The 16,408-nt window shown below is 29.0% G+C and overlaps 1 protein-coding gene across 1 annotated transcript in view; it reads left to right on the top strand.

The window, feature by feature from the left end:
• Positions 1–15,749, top strand: part of LOC111634979 (neprilysin-1-like) — a 21,361-nt gene extending 5,612 nt beyond the window's left edge. The window contains exons 2-21 of the mRNA XM_023379825.1: positions 2,657–2,775; positions 2,933–2,995; positions 7,160–7,315; positions 7,978–8,064; positions 8,181–8,380; positions 10,857–11,042; positions 11,137–11,205; positions 11,281–11,417; positions 11,506–11,743; positions 11,828–11,926; positions 12,135–12,212; positions 12,728–12,831; positions 12,910–12,971; positions 14,295–14,346; positions 14,425–14,492; positions 14,620–14,753; positions 14,837–14,902; positions 14,978–15,073; positions 15,370–15,440; positions 15,585–15,749. Of these exons, the coding sequence (XP_023235593.1) occupies positions 2,657–2,775; positions 2,933–2,995; positions 7,160–7,315; positions 7,978–8,064; positions 8,181–8,380; positions 10,857–11,042; positions 11,137–11,205; positions 11,281–11,417; positions 11,506–11,743; positions 11,828–11,926; positions 12,135–12,212; positions 12,728–12,831; positions 12,910–12,971; positions 14,295–14,346; positions 14,425–14,492; positions 14,620–14,753; positions 14,837–14,902; positions 14,978–15,073; positions 15,370–15,440; positions 15,585–15,687 (2,188 nt within the window). The 3' untranslated portion in view covers positions 15,688–15,749. The remainder of the gene's footprint in view (positions 1–2,656; positions 2,776–2,932; positions 2,996–7,159; positions 7,316–7,977; positions 8,065–8,180; positions 8,381–10,856; positions 11,043–11,136; positions 11,206–11,280; positions 11,418–11,505; positions 11,744–11,827; positions 11,927–12,134; positions 12,213–12,727; positions 12,832–12,909; positions 12,972–14,294; positions 14,347–14,424; positions 14,493–14,619; positions 14,754–14,836; positions 14,903–14,977; positions 15,074–15,369; positions 15,441–15,584) is intronic.
• The last annotated feature ends 659 nt before the right edge of the window (positions 15,750–16,408 follow it).

The raw sequence follows: 16,408 nt of genomic DNA on the forward strand, positions 1-16,408 counted from the left end.
AAAAAAAAGATTTTTAATGGAATGGGTATAAAAATTTAATTAAACTTAGTTATAAAACAGAAGACTAGTAAAACCTCATGTGTTTTTCTTCCAATATCCATATTAAATCAAAGTCATAGTCTGGTTTAATTCTTTTCTTTTTATGATTGACTTCTAAAATCGTGAAGGGTTGGTAAGGGGCCTTACAGAATTCAGCTTAGGGCTTCGAAATGCTTAAATCCGACCCTATGTCCTACACAAAATTACCGGCATTTTAAATTTTAACAAAATGTTTTAAAATTGACAGCATAACTTGTTTGTGAAAGCTGGACAATCGGGAAACTGCCAATTCTTAACAGTCTAATCCACTCTTTCAGAATTCAGAGCTCATAAATGTAACCGATCAATTTCCGAATAATCATCTGCTTTTCCCGTTTTTCGTGTGGGAATAGACGAAAACTTATGTCAGGCTCTCGTAAGGCTTTGAAATTGCAATTTGGAACCAACAGTAAGCGTTGCTTTTTCTATTGCTTTTCATCTTTACTGCTGATAATACACAAGAATGAATCAAACGACCCAGATAGAATAGTTTTGTTTTTAAACACCAGAGGGCGAGCATCCGGTGAAAAATGCGAATAGGCAGCCGGTTTGTGTGGGACGAACCACTCCCTGAAAAATTCCTGATGAATTTCTAGATTCGATCCCGTGTTCCTCAGAGCGGTAGGCTGCCATCTTGATCGATCGGCCATCTGGTCATGTAAGCAGTGGTGATATTCAGCGGGTTCGCACAGGTTCGGCCGAACCCGTTGTTAACATTTTCAAAGTTTTCCGAACCTTGTTAAACACACGTAACATTTCTCAGTGGTTTTGTTTCTTTTAAAAAATATATTAAAATACACGTATTATACTCTGTAACACTACTAAACTAGAGCCTTATATCGCGTTCGCCTTGGTACGACCTCCCTCGACCGTTTCAATCTCGACTGAAACGAGGTTCAATCGCGATCGACTCAAGAGAGTTCTTGAAACTAAATCCAGTCCAGCGTTGCCACGCCGATTTGCTTGCCATCGGTAGATTCATTAGGCAATTTTCGGTAGATTTCGGTAATTTTTCGGTAAATCGACTTTTTGTGGCAGAAAGCAGGTTGCACATAAACAATAACATTCTTTTTCGTCATTTTATTATACACTATAAAACAATAAAAAACAAAAAACTAACACAGAACACTTACGTAAAAAAATAATAATTTACTAATTAAGTAGGTACATTTTGTCTTATTTTTCTAACAAAATACAGTGTTACCTTTTATTTTTCGGATATTAATAATAATAATTATTATTCAATATCTTCCGTTTGTATGTTTTTAACACTGTTTCTTATTTTTGAAATTAAATTAACTTTTACAGGAAAATCGTAACAGTAATTTTTATCTAATTAATTTTTTAGTAAGAAGTAAGCCAGTGATTGTTTCAGAGCTCAGTTTATTTCCGTGTTTCGTGTTTAACAGATTTATTTACGAAAATATTTTTTCTACATTAGCTGAAGAATGAGGCAGACACAAAATATTCTCAACAAAACGAGACAGAATCTTTGCAATAAAGTTCTTACAATATATAAGAAATGAAGGTACAAAGAAATGTTTTATTGAGAATTTTTAGATACATTGAAAATAAAAATTTCTTTCTTGAATTATCGTAAACTTTTCGGTAGATTTGGTGCTTCAATCGGTAGATCGGTCCCAAAATCGGTAGATCTACCGAAAATTCGGTAGACGTGGCAACATTGCTCCACTGTAAGGTAATAAACTTCGTCATAAAAAAAATCACGGGTCTTCAAATAAACTCAAAAGGATACGAACATTTTAAAAATAAACCTTCGGGTTTAATCGAAGAAATGCGGTACCGGTAGTTAGTCTACTAACTATTTGAAGTTTTAAACTATTTAATAAATTTAGCAGATTTATAGCCCGAGTATCTAAGGCGATTGCTTGGCTGTTTTCTTATTTATTTATTTATTAATTTATAAACTGATGTTAAAAGTTTAAACTCAATAAATCATTACCTTATATAGACTAATGATTTTGTAGCTAAATTTTTTTAAAACTTCTAAACTCCTTGTTACTATTGTATTAAATACAGAATAAATTACACAAATATTAGAAATTTTGATTATTGAGTCAACTAATTTGTCATTCATCTCTTCAGAGCTAACGACGTAGCGACGCCATTTTATTTAAATAAAGAAATATATTTTATATACTTTTATATTGAAATAAAAATCTCCGTTAATAGTCGTTAATTTGTATTTATTCTGGAGAATATTCACAGACCACATTAATACATTATTTAAAACGAATGTAGGGAATTTAATGAGAAAAAATTTAGTCAGAATTAAAATAAATTAACACGAGATCTAGTTTAACACATTTTTTTCTCTTTCTTTAGACATATTTATTTTTTATTGTAATTTTTTAGTGTTAATTTTCTATATATTTTTTATATTTTTTGTCAATGATACTGTATATAGATTTTTAATCTCTCTTTTTATAATTCTTAATATCTACAATAGTAGGCCTATTATTAAAATAAGTAAGAATAATTTGTATTTACTTTTTAAAAAATCTTATAAAAATCTTAAACACTTTTAAATAACATTTCATATCATTTATAAATATAGGAAATGTATGTCATGGCACAGAAGATCGAAACTAGAGCGTTGTTTCTTTATTGTTTGCATCATCTTGATTATAGTTTTTATCACTACAATTGCTCTTATAACAGGTCTACATAATAAAAGTAACTATTTGAAATTATTTATTTATTATTACATAAAATTTTAAGTAAATGTTATAAAAGTATCGCAATATTAATTTTTGTAACGTTGTCCAGTAAGCAGAAATAAGTATAGTTATGCATAAAAGAAAGTAAATGATATAAAAATCTTTTCGAACAGATTCAAATAATGAAGTTCTTCCGAAAGAAAAAGTTTGTCTGAATCCAATCTGTAAGCAAGAAGGTAAGGCTCTTGATTTATTAATTCAAAAATCCTTTGAGGTAAATATTACAATAATTTTATATACAATTATTTTAAGAATAAATTTGATTTAGATTCGAAGATTTATTTTTTAGGTCGATTAATATATGGGTCTAAATAATTATGAATATTACTTTTTCGTTAAAAAAGATACTTAAAGGTATTAACATTCCGTAATATTTAGTATTTTCATTTCATTATAAAATAATATTTTGTAAAACAACATTAAGTGCTTTCAAACAAAAGTTAATGTAAATCTGACATAATATTTTTGAATTATTTAAATTCTAAATTCAAAGAATTTAACATGGTAATTTAAAGTAAGATGGTAAAACGCCAAGTGTTGTAATTTGTGACACTTATTTGTATTTGAGAAACAAAGAAATTATACGACACTGTTTCAAATTGTAAGATGATAATTTAAATCATCGAAATCTTACGAGATTGGATTGTAAACAATCAAGTTATTAGTACAGTACTATATAAGCCATACAATTAACTTAATTTTATAGGAAAATAGATTTTACTCGCAATTAGTTCGATAAGAGAAGTGAAAGATATCAATGACATGCTTATGATTAAACGTTCCACAAGAGAGAGAATCGCATTCGATCTTAATGAAGATTTCCACTTCTCAATGATGAGAGCATTAATGAAAGATCCTCATAATGACAAAAATTCATTCCATCTCATTATGTTACCAATAAAATCCTTAGAGGTAGAAACACTTCGATTTTCATACAAGATATGCTTCGCATAAAGGCGATTAAAAATTTATTTTTTTCTGCACTTTTTCATAATAAAGGCGTATTAAAAATCTATTCTAATATTTAATATTTAAGTTCGTTAATCACTTTGGAATAAGATTATATTAAGCTAAACTGCATTATACATCGGCAAATACTTAAATCAACTAAATAAAAACTTGATGATAAAAATTGCCAAGTGCCTGAAAATAAATACGATAATAATTTGTGTTTGAATTACTACTAATATTTTTACAGACGCTTTACTCTTGAAAAAGTAAGAAACATTAGCAAATATAAGATATAATCTATTATATACATGAAATAAATGAATAATATGATTTAAATTGCGTCAGAATAAATAAAAATCGACATTTAAACATGTATATAATTTTTCCTAAAAAGTGTCAAGAGTAAAAGTAAAATTCGAAGACTGCTTCTTCTGTTAAAACAATATATTATCATATGATTATTGAAGTTTTTTTATACGATACAATACGATATATTCACTTACAAATAAAAGTGATAAAAGTTTCTATAAATTTCATTGTGTCTGATTTTTATTTAATAATTTTCAGTTTATTAATAGAAGTAGAAAGAAAAAGAAATGCATAAATGTAACCTATATCATGTATAAATTTATAGTTTTACTGTTTCTATTTTCTTTCCTTACATGATTTTTTAAAATCTTCAATACATATTTATTGATTTATTATAAATAAACTTTACTTCAAATTAACATTGTTTAAGTCACGTTCCTGAGTTTTAGTAAAATTACGTTACTGCAAATATATTGTTAAGAAATCATTTAGAAGAAATCATTAACTAATTTTTAATAGATATTTCTTTCGCATATACGAAAAAAAGAAATGTTTATAGTACAGTAGATACAGTAGCCTACTAGAATTATATATTTGCACCAACTGGCATTCTTCATAAAGGGGCGTGAAAAATTTCAGCTAATTATGTATTTGAATAGTTAACACGTTTTATTTAGTAAATCACTTTAAACATATATGCAACTAAATATGTTCATAACAAAATGTACGTTTTCTAATAATGATTTCTAAACTATTACTTCTCTGCAATGCGGAAAAAGTTTAATCATTATGAGAATAAAGAAATTTTCCGTCCGAAGAAATTTTTCTGTGTAGGCATGTTTTCATTTTATTTAGTTCTGTTTTTGACAGATTTTATTGAATAATAGGCTATTTCTTACAAACAAACTATAAACTAAAAGATGATCTAAATACTTCGTTGTGTTTTTCCTGACTAGAATTACGAATATATTACACTAGACTAGACTAGAATATGAATATATACACTTTCAAGGAAAAATGCAACAAATTATTTACGGTTACTATCTAGCTTAAATATACACAAAGTATGGTAAAATATGTTTAATAAAACAAGTTGAGTGTAATTTATCTATTAATTAAAATCACAGAAAATTACTCATCTGTGATTACATAATTCAGGTAAAGTGGTTTTATAATAAGGACGCTTATAATCTATGTAAATAAGTAGGAATATAACTCATACCAGAATTTGCTATTAAGACTTGGCCGATTAATCCAAAGAATATTATATTAACTTATTTTTATGTCTTTTATTTAATTTTGTTTTTGAATAAAATATTTATAATTTTGATTCCATATTATTGTGAAATTGCGCTGGAGGATGGAAGAACAGTGTTAATGCATTTATATTTCTATAAACATTATGACGCCTTTTTAGTATGTCTTTCAATTTTTGATGCCTGAGGCAGATGCCTCTCTTCCTTATTCATCGGCAGAGCCTCTCTCAATATACACTCACTGCCAAAAGTTAAGCACAAAGCGATAAACTGCGAAAAAATAGACAAATACAGCTGTGATTGGCACGAAATGCGGCAGGATAGTTGCAAATATGTTTGTGCATGAAACAGCACAAAGAATTACATAGAAAAATGAAAATAATATTGAATTTTCATAAAGTATAAGATGAAATCATATTGGAATCATTAACAAAACGATGTTTAAATCCAAAACAAACAAACAAACAAACAAAACTGACATCAATAAGGTAAATGGTCACCCCTTATCCTTACACAAAGTTCACAGCATGTAACCATGCTTTCCATAAGGTGATCAACCACTCCAGAATCAAATAAGTGTCATTCCTCCTGTAGAGCAGTTTGCAACTCAGTGAGTGTGGCAGGGGGAAAACGTGCACACACAGCACGGCCGAGGGTATCCCAAAGATTCTCAATGGGATTGAGGTCTGGTGAATACGCCAGCCAATCCATACGCGCGATTCCCTCACTCTCGAGGCAGTCGTCGACGAGGGCAGCTCTACGGGGTCGTGCATTATCATCCATTAAAACAAAAGCAGGACCAACTGCTGCAGCAAACAATTTCACAATGGGTTCGAGGACTACATCCCGATACCGGACAGCCATTACAGAACCCCCTCGATTGATGTGCAAGTCGGTGCGATATCCCAAAGAAATGCCTGCCACACCATAATGCTTCCACCTCAGAATGCATGATGCTCGATGATGTTCTGGGGTCAATTGCATGTGCCTTTTTCTTTCCATACTCTTACATGTTTGTAATCTGGCTCCAGAGAAAATTGCAACTCATCCATGAACATAACGTTGCCCCAATCAGACACAGTCCAATTCACATGTTGCAGACACCACTTTAATCGTGTGCCTCTGGATTGGACGGATAGTGGAACACAAATTCATGGTACCCAGACGTACAGTCCGTTCATGTGTAGCCTTCGGCGCACAGTAGCAGCAGATATCGTTTTACCAATGGCTGCTGCAACCATTGATGTCACATGTGTAGAGGTTGCTCTTTGATTCTGCTTGGCTACAACAGCAATATAGTGATCTTCTGCAGGGATCGTAACTCTTGGGCGACCGGCCACAGGTCTTCAGACTACTGTTTGGCTTGTTTGGAATTGTTTCCATAACCGTGAAATGACGGAATGATGAATGCCAAAGAAAAGAGCAACATCTGTGATTGATTGTCCTGCTTCAAGGCATCCCACACACCACCAGCACTCACTGTCTGTCATTCGTATTCTGGAAGTCATAAAAACACATCAGTCATGCACACTAATTGTACAACAGTTCTCCACACTTTTTCTCGGCACTTACATGCAACTCCTCTCACACTTCAGAAGGCTGGCTTCTTATATGACTGCATCTTTTGCATATTTTGTGACACGTAACCATGATTGATAGTAACGTAACATATTTGCATACTTCCACCTACCTCTGCAGTGAATTGCAGCCTCTCAAATGCAGATTGCTTTCCGGACATAAACATTTTCTGCTCCGTGCTTAACTTTTGGCAGTGAGTGTATTACGATTATTGATACTAAAATTTATCTAATTTTGTATTACAAGCTGGAAGAATTCTTCAAAACATGGATACTTCAGTCAATCCATGTGATGATTTTTACAAGTTTACTTGTGGATCTTATCTAAAGTACAGAGATATTTATAGCGATTGGATCGATCCCGATACAGAATTAAGAGGACATATAAAATACTTACAAAAAGGTAACTTTCTGTTAAATGAATTTATTTATTCAACAACTCAATGTAAGATTTGATAAACAAAAAAATTACTTAACGTTTAAGTCCATGTTCATTAAAATTAATAAATAAAAGATAATTTCTTAATTTGAATTAAAAGTAATCATAAATCTAAAGTTGCATTTTACGATTATCGGGAGGAGCAAAATAACAGTTGCATAATAATTTATGATATATATATGAAAAATAAAATTAATTCTTTATGCCGAATACTTGAATTTAATTCATTTTTACTGAATATATAAACGAGGAAAATTTAAGTTCGGAATGATCAAAATTAAATTTATCTTTAAATTTTTATACACGTAGATCCGGTGTAGAATTAATGCAGAAAATTAATTTATAAATTATAATTTTGTCAAATAAAATATAAACTTAAAAATACGTTATTTAATTAAGCTTAATTTTCTACTGTAAAACATTATAAATGATTTTTTAGTTAAAGACGTTTTTAAAATAGCAAAATAAATTTAATTTATAGATTATTTAATGTTTCATTTAGAAAAGTAAACAGTTGTATGTAAAAGATTATTTGATTTAAAACTTTAGAAAGGCCCATATAAATTTCAATATAAGACTGAAATAACACTTTTTCTGGTATGTAAATGATTTTATTACGTTTTTAGAAGCTTTGGAAAAACCGGAGGAATCTACAAAAACTCATAATTATATAGAGAAAGTGAAAAAGTGCTATAAGTCATGTTTAAAGAAACGTAAGTGTCTAATTAATAATAATAACGATTTAAAATGTTAATTATTTAAGTTATAAATATCCAAAAATTTTATTGATTTTAAAACAATAATTCATGTTTATAAAATTGCATTTTAGCTACTTCTGTTAAGCAAATTCTGGATGATATTCTCGATGCGCTTCAAATCTCAGGTTGGCCCTTTACTGAATATCCTCGCGATAAACATTTATCCATTAATATAGAAAAAATCCTGGCCAAACATATGTTATATAAACCGACTGGGATATTTTACCAAGCTCTCTCACACATTCAGAACGATACGTTGCAGTATATATACGTATGTATAATGTTTTTAACATAATACAATAGAATTTACACTTAGTTTAAATTACTGATTGACCAAACTAATATTTATTCTGTCATAATTATAGGATTATATATCTAACTATGAAGAGTTAGATATATATATGTTTAGGAATATTGTTTTATTTTTTAGAAGACAAAAATATAAAGTACAATACAATCTCGTTAATCCGATAGATATGGAACCGGAATAATGTCGGATTACTGAAAGTAAGATGAATTCAATAGTTTAAACATTCGAAATAAATTGTTTATTTGAATGATTTTAACACACTGTATTAAGTTGGACAACTGATAAGAACATATAAGCGCACTGGGTCGCTGGTAATCATTGCCAAGTTGGTGGATTCTCACTATATTTAGTGGGAAATTGAATCGACCGTGGAAAATTTAATTAGAAAATAAATGGAAGATCCGGTATTTTTAGTGGAAAGTTTCGGGGAGTTGATTTTATATTTAAATATTATTATTATAAGATACTATACCTGTTTTGAGCAGCTCAAGATGATGAGCCTAACAATCTTTAATATCGTCAGCAAGCTCGAGTAATCAAGATCGAGCTCGATACCATGCCATGTTTAGTGGAAACTAGAGTTTACACTAATGCAAGCTTGTCTATGACTTGGCAACAGTACCAGTAATACCCAAGAGTAGCTAGTGCCGGATTACTGGCAATGTTTAACTAGCGAAGGACCGGATTACTGAGATTGTACTGTAATATTATATCGAATAATACAATAGATCGAAAGAATTTCATAAAGTCTCCTTTAGTATTCTTCACTTACATTCGATTTCACTCCGTCAATTAAATCAAGTAGTTACATTTCATTTATGTTCTTGTATTCCTTTATCCAAACAGTAAATACTATTTTTGCATGATAAATGATTTATTTCGAAAAAATTATAATTTTTGAAATTTTCAATCTCGAATTGTTCAAGAAAAATTTTAATTATAGTTGTTTGCATCATTTGAAAATATAATAGTAGAAATAAATATTAATTCTTTATGCCTCAATCTCCTTAATATTTCAATTTTATTTTTATATTGTCCACAGGTGAAAGTAAAGATACTTTTGTTTTATTTTTTACTAAGATTTCCTCCCTTTACTAATTCGAAACTACGCCAGTATAATAAGTTCTATTTATAAACAAGGTTTACGTGTACAATATTAAAAACATTTATAATAGTGGTAAATTAAAATAGCAAAGACTTCTAGAATTAAAAAAATATATATTTATTGAATGGCACAAATTGAAAAATAAAACCGGTACTATGCTGTGTACTATGCCGGACCAGAGTGAAGGCATAGTACTCAGCTACCGGTCAATTAAAGAAGTGTGTCAATGTGTGTTTCTGTATTCAGGAATTTCCTAACAATATGACATGTATTCAATATAGTGGCCTTCTGTAGTGAGATATATGTATTTCTATTCAATTGTAATGTTCCCAGGCTTTAGTGTAGGTATGACTCCTGTAGAGGAGAGAACGACAGGTACAATAAGCACCCTATCCATCCTCCACAGATGCCTTATTTTCTGGATGGGTTCTGTGTACTTGCTAATTTTTTCAGTAGATGTGTTTTGTATATTGTGAATGTTTGGAATGGATATGTCTACAATGTATGTGAATTTATTGTGTTTGTCAATGAGTGTGATGTCTGGTCTGTTGTGGTAAATTCTTTTATCTGTGATTATGGCTTTTTCATAGTACATTTTGTGCGTGTTGTTTTCCAATGAATATATTCGTAGGTCTCTAATAATTTGTTTATTTGCAAGCTCTTGGTGTATTATATTTGCTATTTGATTATGTCTATGTAAATAATCTGTCTGTGCCAAGAGCTTGCAACCAGAAGTGATGTGTGGTATGGTTTCGGCATGATGTGACATTTTCTGCATGTTTTATTTGTGAGTGTTGTATTTTTGAGTGTGCTTTCTGCAGTTTTTAGTATTTATGACCTGATCCTGTATGGCAATCATAAACACTTCTGTTTCCCCAAAGAGGCATCCCCGCGCTAACAGGCTGTTTGATGCAGTTTTATCAACAAAATCCTGGGCCAGCTCGTAGGGATGCCTACGATCTGGCCCAGGATTTTGTTTATGACCTTGTCCAGGTTATAAATGAAACAAATACTAAATCAATTTATATAAAATTATAAAATAAATGAATTAATCTTTCATTACGAAAATGTTCCATGAAGTCTTATATATTTGATAATTCACAATTTAACTAATAATTTTGAAAAGAAACTATTTCAAACATTGTATATAACAAGAGAATTATTTCGTGTTCAGAAAAGAACGCCAAAACAATTTATTTAAAAATAATGAAATTTTATTCTGATAATATTTATTGTTCTTTTAATGGATTATTTTGAATATTTAATTAAAAAAATTGTACATTGTTATATAAACCATAATTCGATGTTAAATTAACTTGTGCATGTTTCAAGATGAACATGGGATATTCTGCCGTTTATAGTTATGCGTTTTTGAATGATACAGACGAGTATTTAGTCCAACTGAAAGAGAAATATAAAAGTTTATTTCGATATGTTTTTATACGTATTGGATTAGACCCAACCGACATTAACGAGATCATGAATGAAATAATAGATTTTGAAACACGTTTAGCAAAAGTGAGTATTATTTGTGATTTTATAATAGTTTAGAAATTTAAAATTGAATAAAACACATTAAAAATATATTTTTCATCACATAATTTTCGATCAGATGACTGAAAACGTAAGTTATAATACGACGATGGTTACTATTAGCAATCTGGATAGTATATGCAATCAGGTAATCTAGAATACGAATCCCAACTCTATATATTAAATGTAATTTATATTATATTTTACTTAATTGATATTCTAGATTAAGTGGTCTGATGTTTTTAAATTTTTATTCGAATATATGGATCATCTCCAAAATTACAGTAATGCCATTCAGTTAGAAGTTAATTTGGAAGTAATGATGTCATTATGTAAATTATTTGAAAATACAAAACCTAGGTAAGCTATATCTTTTGTATACTTAGAAAATGTTTTAAGTATAATTTTCCAATGAATATTACTGATTGATTTTTTCCATTTTTTACAGAATTATCTACAATACAGTTATTTGGAACATAGTTATTAAATATTTATATGAATTGGATTTTATATTTCGAGAACTTAGTTTTGACGAGAAGCGAGGTATCGCAATCAACGTATTTACGCCAAAATCTTACGAAAGACAGAAGTGGAGAGAATGTATAAAAGACTTCAGATTGCCATTTAGGTTCGGATTGGAATATTACATGTTGGAATATACACAGGCCGTAGAAGAAATAAAAGAAGTAAAATTATATTTAAAGAAATAGCAAATTTAAAACATCAGAGCATTATATTATAAACGCTATGAAATGATTTAATGCATTTAGATAGAAAGTTATATGAAAGAAGTATTGAAGGCAACAGAAGAAATAATTTCGGAAAAGAAATGGATCGACGATTATAGTAAAGATATATTAATATCCAAGGTAACTTTATAAAATTTAATATAATTTTATGAAACTTAAAATTAAGTAACGTGCTGGATTTTTTTGACGAGATTTATGAACTAAAATTGTAAACAGTTTGTTTTATACAACTTTTTATTGTTATTGTATGACTTTAAGTAGTTTTATTAAACTTATGAAAAATCTTTTGATTTTAGCCTATATAAACTTTTATTTATATTTCATTTAGGTAAAAAATGTTAAGTATCGCATTGGATATACGAATTCTTCTTTAATTATACCTATGCTAACCGAAATTTTCTCAAAAGTAAGTCTAAAATCTATAAACATTTTTGAAATCGAATGCTTAATTTACATAAATAGTAAATGTAGGTGCTTTATTTTTATTTATTTATTTTTTAAACAAAGTGTCAGATTTTTACATCCTACGCTAAATACTATTTAAAAGACACACACAAATATTTAAAATTTTAAAATTAAATTGATCAAGTACAAAGAGAATTTTGTTAATTCTTAGATACTTTTGTTTAAATGTTTTGATTATTTTCAAATATTTTAATAAAATATAAAATGTATTTTCATAAATGTACCAATTAAGATATTTAAATGGTTAAATGGATTTGTTATAATAAATTTTCATTTATTGTAAGAGAGAGATCAGTAACATAACTAGGGTGGGCCCAGGAAGTGTAATAAAAGTTAAATAAAATTATTGTTTTTTGTTTTATTTATTTATATTAATTATATTTAATACAGTATTTTTCATTTGAAAATTGATTATAAAAATAATTTTTATGTTTTAAAGTTATTTTTTATTTTTAGATTAAAGTAACAGATAATCACGTAAAAAATATAATAGAAACAGATAAATATATAAACACAGATAGATTTTTTGAAAGCACATTTTCAAAACTTAATTCTAAACGGTAAGTTTTTGAGCTTAGTGCATGATAAATAATTAAGAAAAAAATTGGTATTGAATCTATATAAATTTACTTTTATAGAGAACGATTTGATACGTTTAATGTGAATGCCTATTATTCTGATGAAAATTCAGGACTTATCAGTAAGTAAAAGTTTATTTTCGTCTTCTTTCTAACTTTATTACTAAGTTAATAGGAATTTTCATTAATATATTTTTAATTTAATAAAGCGAGACTGTTCCTTCACACAACTTTTCTAAATTAGACTGTATAGTTAAGTTTATTAAATGATTATTTTAAAATTACCTCACATACCTCACGTAGAAACACTAATAAAATAGCAGAAACAAATAAATTTAAATCTTACGCTTAAACAAATTTCTTAAAATATTTATTTAACTACATTAAAGATACACGAAAAATTTAACATGCTGCTCACTAATTCCCACTAAATTTGCACACCTTCCCATTAATCGTGACATGATATCGAGTTTCAGCTTTGGCACGATATTGAATATCATATCATTCTCCATCTTAGGATGCTCAAAAATGATTGGTACCATCTTATAACACAATACTGAATAAATTCAAGGGTGAGTCCCCGAAATTTTCTACAAAACTGTACCACCCATTAAATTTCCCACTAATTTATATGGGAGTCCTTTAACTTGGAACTCATATTACCAGTAATCTCTGTGCGCTCGGATGACAAAACGGCATAAGACAATTGAAAATTATTTCAAAAGTATGGACGCTTAATTTAAGAACTCTAAAATATAGTGATATATGATTGTTCTTATTTTATATTTTCGTACTATTCCACATGTTTTTGACGTTCCCTGAACACCGGGAATTTGGTTATGGATTAGCGCTTCGCCAGGACGGGCTGGCTACGTGGAGCTTTCCGAGTTTTTCTCCACGTCTGTAACGCCTGAATAGGGGCCTGTTACCCTTAAACAACCTCCCGGAAGGCGTCAGATCGCGCAAGTGTTGCATTGCCATAACTTATAAAACCAAATTATACGTTTTTGATTAATACAATGTATTCTTATCGTGCAAATAAATAAGTGTTTTCTTTCCGAATAATTAAACTAGATTTTCAACCGAAATGCTACAATGACATTTAAAGTGGTGCCGCGAAATATAGTGCTGAGCAGCTCCATAACACTTCTTATGTGTATTACCAAAAGTACACAAGACGCAACAGTTCTACATTGATAAAGAAGTAGGATTCCGTAAGAAAAAAATTACCAAGTTATGTTGTCACAATTAGAAAAGACGGAAAAACACTGGATTAAACAATTGAAATCACCTTAATTCCAATAATCCAGTAGTTTCCTTAATCCGACACTATTCTGGGCACATATATGTCAGATTACCTCAACTATACTGTAGTTAAATTATTTAATTAATAAGATTTAAACCATCCAAAGTTTATGTATATTATTTTTTAATAACTCGCGTAGCTATACCATTAGGAATAATGCAGCCACCATATTTTGCATACCGTGCCCCGAGGTAAGGATGTTAATTACTACTTACTAAAACTTCAGTTTAATAAATTAATTAAACTAATTTTAAATATTTCTATAATAGATATCTAAATTATGGCGGAATTGGTAGTACGATTGGCCACGAGATTTCCCACGGCTTCAGTGAATTGGGTTTGTAACTTATCCTGATCTTAATTATTGATGTTTTAATTATTAGGATATGTAAAATTTTTTCGTTGCTGAAATTAGTAATAAAATTATTTATTTTTAATAATTCATATATTCTATTTTATTACAGAACGGGTGAAAGTAAAGTCAGGAGGAAACGAAAAAGTAGTAGATTGGCCGGATAAATTTTTGAAGGAATTCGAAGAAAGAAAAAATTGTTTAATAAAGCAATATTCGAAACTTCCATTAGAAGGAAATATCACTGTAATTTCAGATTATATATTTTATTGTTTTAAATAAAAATTTAAAGTTTAACTGTATTGTACTGTACTTATTGACATTTTCAGATAGAGGGAAGGCGTACAATCGACGACGATTTTTCGGATAACAGTGGTACGGTTATAGCTTATCGAGTAAGTTTTTATTTCAAATATGTAAAAATTTTAGAATTATTTCATTTTCTAGAAATTTAATAATTGTTGTTACAGGCTTATAAGAGATATCTTCAGCAACATGGTAAAGAACCAAATCTTCCAGGTCTCGATTACACGAATGAACAAATGTTTTTTATAGGATTTGCTCAGGTTATTAATAGAAGAAATGTTAAATAATAGTAGATCTTATATATATCACTTAATTAGGTTCTAAAATAAGCATATGCTCTTTTTTAATTTGTTGAAAATGTATTTGATAATGTAACAAATTTTAGCTAATCATTTTTAATAGTGAAAGACACAAAAAGTCTAGATTAGCATGGAAACTTTAATAATTTACTAATTAATAATGAATTATATAATAAAAATACTTTCACTTTATTTATTTATTTATATTTGTTGACAATGTAATAGGCCTATTTAAAAGTATCGTTTTTTGATTTTAGGAAAAATGTGAAAAAGTGCAATCCCTGTTCGAGGTTTATGGCAGGGAGATGCACAGTCCTAATAAATATAGGTATTTGTACTTATGCAAACTTATATTATATAATTTTAATACATATTATTTTTTATAAATTAATAAAAAGCAAAAAACGGATACTGTAAATTTCTTAGTTGTTCTCAATTACAAATTTTAATAAGAAAAGCTTTATTTTTTCAGAACCTTGGTTCCTTTAATGAATTTCAAAGAATTTTCGAAAGTCTTCAATTGCCCTTCAAATAGCTACATGAATCCCGAACAAAAATGTGAGGTGTGGGACTAACACAAAGCGCGTAATTCTGCTTGTGAAATATTTGTATTTTTTAATAAATTCATTTTGAATTTGTTCAGTGAGTGAAATATAGTATTTATTTTTTATAACTCTTTGCTCCGTGTGACACTAGGAAAGTTTTTCAAGCTCATTAAGAGTTTTACCAAGCCTACAATGAACAATCAAGGGATGAGTGACGGAGCCTTTCNTTGTAAATATTCTAAAATCCATTATGGATCCTGCAATAAATATAGGTATTTGTACTAATGCAAACTTATATTATATAATTTTAATACATATTATTTTTTATAAATTAATAAAAAGCAAAAAACGGATACTGTAAATTTCTTAGTTGTTCTCAATTACAAATTTTAATAAGAAAAGCTTTATTTTTTCAGAACCTTGGTTCCTTTAATGAATTTCAAAGAATTTTCGAAAGTCTTCAATTGCCCTTCAAATAGCTACATGAATCCCGAACAAAAATGTGAGGTGTGGGACTAACACAAAGCGCGTAATTCTGCTTGTGAAATATTTGTATTTTTTAATAAATTCATTTTGAATTTGTTCAGTGAGTGAAATATAGTATTTATTTTTTATAACTCTTTGCTCCGTGTGACACTAGGAAAGTTTTTCAAACTCATTAAGAGTTTTACCAAGCCTACAATGAACAATCAAGGGATGAGTGACGGAGCCTTTCCAGGGCAGACCACTCCCGAAAAATTCTTAAGGTTTT

This window comes from Centruroides sculpturatus, unplaced genomic scaffold (genome assembly GCF_000671375.1).
Source record: "Centruroides sculpturatus isolate CEXI.00-Female unplaced genomic scaffold, Cexi_2.0 scaffold883, whole genome shotgun sequence".
Lineage (NCBI taxonomy): Eukaryota > Metazoa > Arthropoda > Arachnida > Scorpiones > Buthidae > Centruroides > Centruroides sculpturatus.